General features: G+C 36.3%; 2 protein-coding genes across 5 annotated transcripts in view; one reads left to right on the top strand and one right to left on the bottom strand.

Moving 5' to 3' along the window:
* Window positions 1-494: 494 nt before the first annotated feature.
* LOC107712566 (uncharacterized) lies at window positions 495-4,510 on the top strand (the record flags this gene model as incomplete). The annotated part of the gene is made up of 4 exons (XM_016517874.1): window positions 495-605; window positions 1,448-1,558; window positions 3,914-4,190; window positions 4,295-4,510. Coding segments are annotated over 4 exons (715 nt in total), but the record flags the coding sequence as incomplete, so codon positions are not given.
* Window positions 4,511-7,500: 2,990 nt separating this feature from the next.
* LOC107712567 (uncharacterized) overlaps window positions 7,501-11,249 on the bottom strand; it is a 5,615-nt gene continuing 1,866 nt past the window's right edge. For 2 of the 4 annotated variants that reach the window (XM_016517877.1, XM_016517878.1), the window contains 5 exons: window positions 8,909-9,068; window positions 8,507-8,610; window positions 8,277-8,421; window positions 8,062-8,188; window positions 7,501-7,973 (listed from right to left, as the gene is read on the bottom strand). In XM_016517877.1, the coding sequence (XP_016373363.1) occupies window positions 7,657-7,973; window positions 8,062-8,188; window positions 8,277-8,421; window positions 8,507-8,610; window positions 8,909-9,068 (853 nt within the window). In that variant the 3' untranslated portion in view covers window positions 7,501-7,656. Of the gene's footprint in view, window positions 7,974-8,061; window positions 8,189-8,276; window positions 8,422-8,506; window positions 8,611-8,908; window positions 9,069-10,478; window positions 10,576-10,650; window positions 10,858-10,957; window positions 11,071-11,125; window positions 11,201-11,249 lie in introns of those variants that run through there. The other 2 variants (XM_016517875.1, XM_016517876.1) reach the window with 2 other exon arrangements.

Raw genomic sequence — 11,249 nt, 5'->3', positions numbered from 1 at the left:
TATATAAAAGCAGTCGCCATTCCCTCCCTTATTGTTTGGTCTCGTTGTTGTTACTACAAGCCACTTACCGGACTCACTTACCTGCGTTTCCCAAGTAATCATCTGTCTTCTGTCATCTTCCTCTGTGTTTCCTGCAAGGAACTTCTTGAATCTCACCTGTATGTCTCCTAATGGTCTCTTTCCGTTTGCTGACAAATGGAAATCAAAACTGTTTGGTTAATAGCATTCTTCAAAATATCATCTTTTGTGAAGTCTCATCTATGTAATATAATAATCCCGTGCTTCAGTTAAGCAGCTTCTGTACTGCATCTGTCTTATGGTTTAGCCTCCAATTTCCTCTTTTATCCCCTCCCCCACGTAAGGCACTAACTCTATTACATAGTTTATTTGCTCTGCTCGCCTCCTCTGACATAGAGGTAAATTGTGTTCTCTTTACCCTCATTCTATTTAACATTCCTAATTCTTTATCTTTTTCTTAATTATCTTTCTTACAGAGTCAGAGCAGACCAGGGGGTGGAGAATGTGGAAATAGCGAAGTTCATGTTTTCAGTCCGTGGAACTGACCGTGGGAGCTTTATGTCTGGAAAGAGCGTTCATAATCAAAGGTGCGCCACATCACTTCACCATATACAGTGCATGCATAATTATTATGCAAGTTGATATTCTGGTCTTATTTTTTTTCTAAGCACATTTTACTAATTCCAAACCACATCAATCTTAATAACTACTATTAATTTTGTATTTAATAATTTGTACATGATATATAATTGTTAACAAGCGCTGAAAGTGAAAAATGCCTCAGGTGTGCATAAGTATTACGTAGGTTTTCTTTTATGGGTAAAATGCGCCAAAAAGAGTTTTAACTCACAATGAAAAGTAAAAAATGATTAATTATTTTAGAAATATTAAAAACTATTGCAATACAGAAATTGTAAAATTAAATAATGACCACTGGACAGCAAAATGCTCATTGACTATGCAAGGTCAGACAAAAACAGGTGGAGAAGAAAAGATGCATGTTAACAGCAAAAGACTTTAAGAATTAAGGTGAAGAATCAGGTGTGAAACCACCTTAACTTCTTCATAAGTAACTTAATTTAATTAACATATTTTTTCTTAGTAACTGTAACTGATACAGTTACATTTATTTTGTAATTAAATTACGTAACGCCGTTACATGTAACTAGTTACTCCCCAACACTGCATCTATGTAATATAAAAATCCCGTGCTTCAGTTAAGCAGCTTCTGTACTGCATCTGTCTTATGTTTTAGCCTCCGATTTCCTCTTTTATCCCCTCTCCCCCACTTAAAGCACTAACTCTATTACATAGTTTATTTGTTCTGCTCTCCTCCTCTGATATAGAGGTAAGTTGTGTTCTTCTCTTTACCCTCATTCTATTTAACATTCCTAATTCTTTATCTTTTTCTTAATTATCTTTCTTACAGAGTCAGAGCAGACCAGGGGGTGGAGAATGTGGAAATAGCGAAGTTCATGTTTTCAATTCGTGGAACTGACCGTGGGAGCTTTATGTCTGGAAAGAGCGTTCATAATCAAAGGTGCACCACATCACATATACAGTGCGTGCATAATTATTATGCAAGTTGATATTCTGGTTGTATTTTTTTCTAAGCACATTTTACTAATTCCAAACCACATCAATCTTAATAACTACTATTAATTTTGTATTTAATCATTTGTACATGATATATAATTGTTAACAATCGCTGAAAGTGAAAAATGCCTTATACTCAGGTGTGCACAAGTATTACGCAGGTTTTCTTTTATGGGTAAAATGCGCCAAAAAAGAGTTTTAACACAATGAAAAGTCAAAAATTATTAATTATTTGAGAAATATTAAAAACTATTGCAATACAGAAATTGTCAAATTAAATCATGACCACTGGACAACAAAATGCTCATTGACTATGCAAGGTCAGACAAAAACAGGTGGAGAAGAAAAGCTGCATGTTAACAGCAAAAGACTTTAAGAATTAAGGTGAAGAATCAGGTGTGAAACCACCAGGATCCCTTTAGTCTCCAGCGCCACCATTTTCCAGAATTCAAGTAGATCCGATGAGTTGAAAACTCTTGCTACTCCATACTTCAATACAAAACAATGCTGAATTTTGACAAAAAGGAGATGTTTAAATGCTGTAATTGTGATTTTTTTTTCATGTCTAAATATAAATCCATTAGCAAAACATGTGAAAATAACCATTTTACAAAGTGGAAATGGTAAATGAGACAATAAATGATCCTCTTCTGCCATCTAGTGGTCATAGTGGGAATCATGGCATTTTAATAGTAGGCCTATTTGTTTTTCTGCCAGGTGAAATCTTGGCAGAAATCTTCAACTTACTTAGTCACTTATAAATGATTGAATGATATAGTAGTTATTAAGATTGGTGTGCTTTGGTATTGCTAAAATGTACTTGGAAAAAAAAAATTTGACCAGAATATCAAATTGCATAATTATGCATGCACTGTAATGTAATGATAAAGAAACAGTGCTTTATCCCTTACATAGAACATGTAAGAAAGTCATTTTTATTTCTTTGACTATTTTTCCCCCTTTTTTTTGTTCCTTTACAATGTTCTCATGTCCATAGGATCGAACGTCTGTGGCGTGACCTAAGGGTCTGTGTCACCTCCAAGTACTCTGAAACACTACAAAGCCTGGAAAGAGATCACCTACTTGATTTATCCTCTGCAAAGGACATTTTCTGTGTCCACTGTATATTTCTACCTAAACTAAAAACAGACTTGGAGACTTTTGCTGCAGGCTGGAACAACCATCCTCTCAGAACAGAGGGAAATTTGAGCCCAGAGCGGAAGTGTTACATTGCAATGCTGCACATACAGATTGATCAGCCAGAGAATCTTGAGGTTGTTCTCCTGTTCATTGATGTTTTTTCATTACAAATAAAGTGCAATGGCATGTGTCTCCTTTTAATTGATGTGTTCTGTTATTCTATCCTGCTGCAAAACAGGATATTCAAGAGCCGGACATTGACTGGGAAGTAGCAGCAGACTATCATGGAGAAAATGTGGATGGTGCAGTATTGGTCCCAGAGTTCGAGTGTCCCTTGAATGAAGAGGAACTGGCAGAACTCAACACTCTCATACACCAGAGTGATCCCAACACTCCACTTACAGACCTTTATGTACTCTGCCGTGAGTATGTGGCTGGCAGATGCAACCTCTAGTGGAACTAGAGGACTACACCTTCAGTGGAACCCTTGGCTTTAGTGTAAGAGTTTTCATTTGCATTTGAACATACAAATGTTTTAATTGTACAAATTTGTACATGTACTAATTTTTTAATTACATTTTATTTAATTAGATTATGTAGCCTACAGTTGTACATATGAAGAGTTCCAATGCAAAAGCCTCTAAAAGCCATCTTGGTCAAAAATGCGATAACGATACTGAGTGAATACTCTCCACACATAGTATATGTTCATCAAGTACTTTCACTTCAAATGCGCTAAATCCCAGCCTCAACCCATTCAGATGTACCAGTACCTACATAGAAACCTATACATAGTAGCCAGAAATAAATGCTAACTTTAAAGAAAAATGTCAGACGTACTTAGAGGCTTTTGCATCTGAACTCTTCATATGTACAAACAGGAATGGACTATGCTACAATTTAGGTGCTTTAGACTTTAATGTTTCATGTCTCCATCAATAAATACTTTTCAAAAAACTGTACCTGCAAACATCAATGCTCTCATAACAATTCATTTAAAGAAATGTGTATCTTATCATCTTAACCTTAAAACCTTTGCATACTTCAGCTTTTATTGGTGATTTATCCTTTACATGGAACATGTAAGAAAGTCATTCTTATTTCTTTGACTATTTTTTCCCTTCTTTTTTTCCCCTTTACAATGTTCTCATTTCCATAGGATTGAACGTCTGTGGCGTGACCTAAGGGTCTGTGTCACCTCCAAGTACTCTGAAACACTACAAAGCCTGGAAAGAGATCACCTACTTGATTTATCCTCTGCAAATGACATTTTCTGTGTCCACTGTATATTTCTACCTAAACTAAAAGCAGACTTGGAGACTTTTGCTGCAGGCTGGAACAACCATCCTCTCAGAACAGAGGGAAATTTGAGCCCAGAGCAGAAGTGGTACATTGGAATGATGCACACACAGATTGATCAGCCAGAGAATCTTGAGGTTGTTCTCCTGTTCATTGATGTTTTTTCATTACAAATAAAGTGCAATGGCATGTGTCTCCTTTTAATTGATGTGTTCTGTTATTCTATCCTGCTGCAAAATAGGATATTCAAGAGCCGGACATTGACTGGGAAGTAGCAGCAGACTACCATGGAGAAAATGTGGATGGTGCAGTATTGGTCCCAGAGTTTGAGTGTCCCTTGAATGAGGAGGAACTGGCAGAACTCAACACTCTCATACACCAGAGTGATCCCAACACTCCACTTACAGACCTTTATGTACTCTGCCGTGAGTATGTGGCTGGCAGATGCAACCTCTAGTGGAACTAGAGGACTACATCTTCAGTGGAACCCTTGGCTTTAGTGTAAGAGTTTTCATTTGCATTTGAACATACACATTTTTTAATTGTACAAATTTGTACATGTACTAATTTTTTAATTACATTTGATTTAATTAGATTATGTAGCCTACAGTTGTACATATGTACAAACAGGAATGGACTATGCTACAATTTAGGTGCTTTAGACTTTAATGTTTCATGTCTCCATCAATAAATACTTTTCAAAAAACTGTACCTGCAAACATCAATGCTCTCATAACAATTCATTTAAAGAAATGTGTATCTTATCATCTTAACCTTAAAACCTTTGCATACTTCAGCTTTTATTGCAAAAAACCTGCAGAATTATTTTGCCTCCAGGTGAATAGAATTTTGTGAAGACGTCAGTGTTGTGTTTACATGTGTGGACATGAGAGTCTGTAAGCGCGGCTTCTTGTTTCATTTTAGTGATATAGAGTTTTTTTTATTATGTTATCGGTGTTTATCTGCTGCTACACTACATTGTTGATATGGATATGACTTCTTAGGAATAGGACAGACAATCAGCCAGAGAATCTTGAGGTTGTTCTCCTGTTCATTGATGTTTTTTCATTACAAATAAAGTGCAATGGCATGTGTCTCCTTTTAATTGATGTGTTCTGTTATTCTATCCTGCTGCAAAACAGGATATTCAAGAGCCGGACATTGACTGGGAAGTAGCAGCAGACTATCATGGAGAAAATGTGGATGGTGCAGTATTGGTCCCAGAGTTCGAGTGTCCCTTGAATGAAGAGGAACTGGCAGAACTCAACACTCTCATACACCAGAGTGATCCCAACACTCCACTTACAGACCTTTATGTACTCTGCCGTGAGTATGTGGCTGGCAGATGCAACCTCTAGTGGAACTAGAGGACTACACCTTCAGTGGAACCCTTGGCTTTAGTGTAAGAGTTTTCATTTGCATTTGAACATACAAATGTTTTAATTGTACAAATTTGTACATGTACTAATTTTTTAATTACATTTTATTTAATTAGATTATGTAGCCTACAGTTGTACATATGAAGAGTTCCAATGCAAAAGCCTCTAAAAGCCATCTTGGTCAAAAATGCGATAACGATACTGAGTGAATACTCTCCACACATAGTATATGTTCATCAAGTACTTTCACTTCAAATGCGCTAAATCCCAGCCTCAACCCATTCAGATGTACCAGTACCTACATAGAAACCTATACATAGTAGCCAGAAATAAATGCTAACTTTAAAGAAAAATGTCAGACGTACTTAGAGGCTTTTGCATCTGAACTCTTCATATGTACAAACAGGAATGGACTATGCTACAATTTAGGTGCTTTAGACTTTAATGTTTCATGTCTCCATCAATAAATACTTTTCAAAAAACTGTACATGCAAACATCAATGCTCTCATAACAATTCATTTAAAGAAATTTGTTTTTCATCTTAACCTTAAAACCTTTGCATACTTCAGCTTTTATTGCAAAAAACCTGCAGAATTAATTTGCCTCCAGGTGAATGGAATTTTGTGAAGACGTCAGTGTTGTGTTTACATGTGTGGACATGAGAGTCTGTAAGCGCGGCTTCTTGTTTCATTTTAGTGATATAGAGTTTTTTTTATTATGTTATCGGTGTTTATCTGCTGCTACACTACATTGTTGATATGGATATGACTTCTTAGGAATAGGACAGACAAATGATCATCATCATTATCAGGATACTGGATGCTCAAGGTAAGTGTCTTGATTTAGCCCAGTCACTACAGGACATGGTTATCTGCATGCAGTTACAGTCTTTAGTTGTATCATATTTGCTTCGATTAGATCACATTTACCCCGAGTACACTGCGTACTGTACAGTACTAAATGTACTGTAGCTGACAATGACCAATGCCATTTTACAAGAGCGCTGTCAATCACTGCCTGATTCGCTGCCCAGAGCGCTGTCTACTTTGCCAATGTAAAACCTTTTACCATAAAACTATTTCCAGAATTGAGATATAATATAACAAGATGACATTTTCGAGCTTTTTTTTGTACTTCTGCTTTAATTCTATGTACTTCTATTTGTGTTATTTCTTGGTGTCTTTGACAGTTCTGTATTAATATATTTTTCTATCTTTCAAATCATTGCAAGATTAGTAGAAATCGAGATATGGGACATTATTCGATTTAGAGGGGTATTAAGACCTCATTTCTTATAAGTAGAATAAATGAATGGTCAGTTCTTATAGGGGAAGTCCCATACTATATGCACACCTCATATGAAACCATTTTACTGCAGCATTTTTGAGATATGGGACATTATTACACTTTATGGGGCTATAAAGACCCCATTTCTAATAAGTAGAAAAAAAAAACAATAGTCAGTTTGTAAATGGGACATCCCATATATGCACACCTCATATAAAAAGATTTTACTGCAGTGTTTTTGAGATATGGGACATTATGAGGGGTGACCCCAAATAGTCGACGATTCAGTGCTTCGATGGGAGGAGCCTAATTCGACTACCAATCTCACAGTCTACTCTATTAGCATATAGCTAAAATGAAGTCTGTACTGCATCCGAATACAACAAATACAACAAAACGCTATTTAACCAAATAAGTAGAACCACTGACTATTTTTTTAAAAGGCACATAATACAAGAGGGGTACCCAATCCTGTTTCAGGAGATTTACCTTCCTGCAGAGTTCAGTGTCAGTCCTGCTATAGCAAACCTGTCTGTAACTAATTTTCCTGACTCTTAATTAGAATAGGTTTAGAGCTTAACTTTTAGTGAGATCTCCAGATGCAAGACTGGGCATATGCAGTGTATTAAAAACGAAGTCAAAGATTTTGCCTGTGATTTATTTTTTTCAGTTTCAAAGACATTTTATTCATTTCAGTTTATATTTTTATTTTTCGTAAGTTTCTTGAAAAATTATGTTCATTTTTAAAGGTACAAAACTAATCCCATACAGGTGGCAGACGTTAAAGATACTTTGTGAAATAGTAAATTAATTAATTATTAAATGGTAAACACACAAAATCATCAAATGGTAAATGCTGTCATAACAATCTTAGAACCTTTGTTACTTGTTTCAGGTTTTGCTACTACACATCTAAATTACTAACAACATTACAACCTAGTGTCGACCAAATTCCTTGCTGTTGTTTATTGCCTGTGACATTATGTCTTGAAACTCCTGGTACGTTCCCAGGTGTTTTGTTGGGAACGTGATGGACACCGCACAAGCATTGATGACTGGATAACAAATTATGTGATCGCCATAACGTGCATCACCGTCGTGGTCAAACTCAATGCGGATTTTAAACTCCTTTCTCTGAGTTTCAATCAGTGGGATGTGTGCTTGGCCTGTTAGCCACTGAAATAATTTGCATATGGTGATAAAATCAGCACTTCTGTTGCACATTCCCTGTTTTTCTGCAGCAGCAAGTTCTTCTAAATAAGATTGTAAAAATTAACAACAGTATTTTATCAGTAATTAAAATGACAAATTAATTGATTTGTTAAATGTTATTCCACTCACCTTCATCCTCCAACTTTTGAATAAAGTCCTGCAAAAAGTTGATGATGCGGCACTCCCTGTGGCGTCTTAGTGATCCTTCCTCACTGAATATTGGAGTCATGGCAAGCTCTAGGAATTCCGCGTCAACCTAAATAGTTTAGGAGAGAAACTTGTATATTAACAAGTGATACATCAAAAGACTTTCCTCCAATAAAAATGGTTGCACATTTAAAAACCTTTTGCAAGTGTCCAGGTACAAAGAGCTGCTGGCAGGTCTCACTGTGTTCTCTGAGTAAGTCATGGAAGCTATACAGCTTCAACCCATCACAGACCTGCTGTAACATTGGAATTATCCGGACTGCTGAGTGCAGAACGATGGCACTATATAGAAAATAGACAAGAAAAAAATGCAGAAATGAAGAACTGAAAATTTAAATCGCTGCATGCACTGAGTTCAGTTACATACTCTGTAATGGCCTTCTTCCACTCATGGATAATGGGTCCAGTATACCCGCTTGCTAAAATTCTGTCAGACAGGTCTGCTATTGTATCTGTGCCTGCAGCATCAACCTGAAAATGAGACAAAGGTCCTACTGATACTGATACACTGATACAGCTGTGAGGACTTAGAGAAGGCTGTAAGTCCGTTTTTAGTTCTAACATTCAAAATTAAATACTACAAATAGTATATAAATACAGACAAATGTTTCTATACAACCCATGTTAATTAAAATGTTTGGTTCCATAGAAGACATCCCAATGCAGCAACATGTTGTGCATGAAGAAGATTACTACTTACTCCTTTCTTTTAAATGAGTAATGTGACCACACAATGCAGTAATGGGTGTATCTTAATGTGTTGGAAAACCTGTTCAGGAAGCTCTATGAGTTCTGGATCGGTGACATTGTCTTTGGACATTTCATTCTTGTCTTGTTCCTGTGCAGATGTAGTCATAGCACCATTTTTTTTTTTATTCGGTGCGGGGCCCCCTTGTGCTACACTCACTGCGAAGATCTCCCCACAAGTCCTGCAGTAACAGAAGTAAATATGTTACAGTTTTTTTCAACTGTTTACATTTTCAAAACTTTGCCTCTTTTTTTCAAAACTTTACACACAAATCCAAGAACTGCACACACAAAATGCCTCACATATCTTGCAAAATGAAGCACTGCATTAAAAATATCAAAAACACATCTCAAATGCAAACATTTGTCTTATGTTGCAAACACCTTTGCTATAATATTATATTTTTGAATATATCATACATACACAGTTATTCAAAACCTAAAGCTCTTCTTTCATGAGCTCCTATGTACATTTCTGTACAAGATTGAAAGTAATTGGCAGAGAGATCTTGAACACTTTATGGTAAGATTGCAAGAAAGCAAGATTAAAACTAAACTTTTTTTTTTTTTTACTGTAAGCATTTGTGGTTGTGAATGCAGTATTACACAGTATGACAGAAAAGAAATACATCAACCATGTGTAGTTGGACAAAAAACAAACATAATTTGGTTTACACATGCGCGCGTGTGTTTGTTGGTGGGCGAGATGGTTGGGTCTATTGCACATTGTTTGCATCCATTGTTCAAAACCTATAACTTGACCTTTGGCCTATTTATAGGCCTGCTCTATAGTCATGATTGGTTGGTGTTAAGTAAAGCAATGAGTGTTTGCACATGTGAGTAGTGTGAGGCACTGATGGATTAGTGTGAATTTTGATTGGTTGTGTTTGAAAAAGGAAATCAAGATGATTTTTGTTTGTTACACAGAGAATTGTGTGTTGTGATTTGCAAGAAGTGTTTTATGAAATTGACAACTGAGTCAAAGGCTGAGAATTAATGTATGGTTTTGTAGATTTGGTGTGTTCTTCTGCTGTTTGAGTGTCAGCTTTCAGAAATTGTGTGACAAGTAAAGAATTTGTGTGTAAGCAGTTGAAAAAACTGTAAGCATATTGAAGCAACATAAGTCATGAGTTAATGGGGAGTGTTTTACTGAAATGTATGAATGTACATGTATACATATGTGAGTGTGTGAAAATTCTGTCCTTAATTACTCACCCTCACCCACAAATTAAGATATTTTTGATGAAATCCGAGAGCTTTCTGACCCTCAGGGCCCAGAAAAGTAGCAAGGACATCCTTAAAATAGTCCATGTGACATCAGTGGATCAACCTTAATTTTACAAAGCTACGAGAATACTTTTTGTGCACAAAGAAAACAAAAATAATGATTTTATTTAACAATTCTTCTCTTCCATGTCAGTCCGCCGCTATTATAGAGAGTACCACGATGCATATGTGTGATGCTGCTGACGTAGAACGCTCTGCCTTGTTTACAAGCAGAGGAACGCACACGCATACGTAGTGGTTTGGAACAGTAATGTAATGACAGAATTATTATTTTTTGGTGAATTATGCCTTTAAATACTACCTACTTGTAGTGATCTTTCTGATAGTCAGTAATGGAGTACTTCGGGGTTTTTCCATTGTCTCCTCCTTCAAAGAGCTGAGCCTCAATTCCTTTCAGCATTTCTGTTAAAATGGAAAGTCAGCAAACCAAATTACAAAATTCAGAAGTACCTTACATTGAAGCAAACTAAAACATACCAGTTAGGAATTCTTTTCGGAGAGCTCCATTGTCAATCCCATACTCTCCTAGGAAATTAACACTAAGTGTATTCTTTGGAGAATATTTTTTTTTGCCGTTTCCATTGTAACATGCCCCTCTCAAACAGTTCGCCTCTCGTAACACTGATGTTAAATGCAGATGTGCTGTCCACCTTGTCAGCAAGCTGTGTGATTATGTCGGATAAGCTAAAAGACCAAACAGAAAAGGCACCAATGAGCAACAAAATGCAACAAATACCTTTGTAAGAAATCTTACAGGTTAGTCAGGTGCCCTTTTGCATTTTACCTTCTACATGGTTTCTCCTCCCTTGTCTTTTCCTTGTTTTTGTCAGCACCCTCCCATTCAATCTCCTTTTCAAATTCCCCAACAAGGCTGCAGCGACAACACAAACTCTGAAGTTGCTTTAAGTGATAGAAGTTCAAAATATATTTAGTCATTAAAATTGTCACAAACCTTTCACCACAACAGCTTGCATGTATTTCAACATACTCTTTAGGATACCATTCTGAGCAAACTGGACAAGCAACCTATAAACGTGTACAGACAGGTGACACAAAGGAACATTTCAACACAAAAA

This window comes from Sinocyclocheilus rhinocerous, unplaced genomic scaffold, assembly GCF_001515625.1.
Source record: "Sinocyclocheilus rhinocerous isolate Xijiao unplaced genomic scaffold, SAMN03320098_v1.1 scaffold6834, whole genome shotgun sequence".
In the NCBI taxonomy this organism is placed as follows: Eukaryota; Metazoa; Chordata; class Actinopteri; order Cypriniformes; family Cyprinidae; genus Sinocyclocheilus; species Sinocyclocheilus rhinocerous.
Note: the sequence above shows the minus strand (reverse complement) of the source record. Positions and strands in the feature narration are given on the sequence as shown.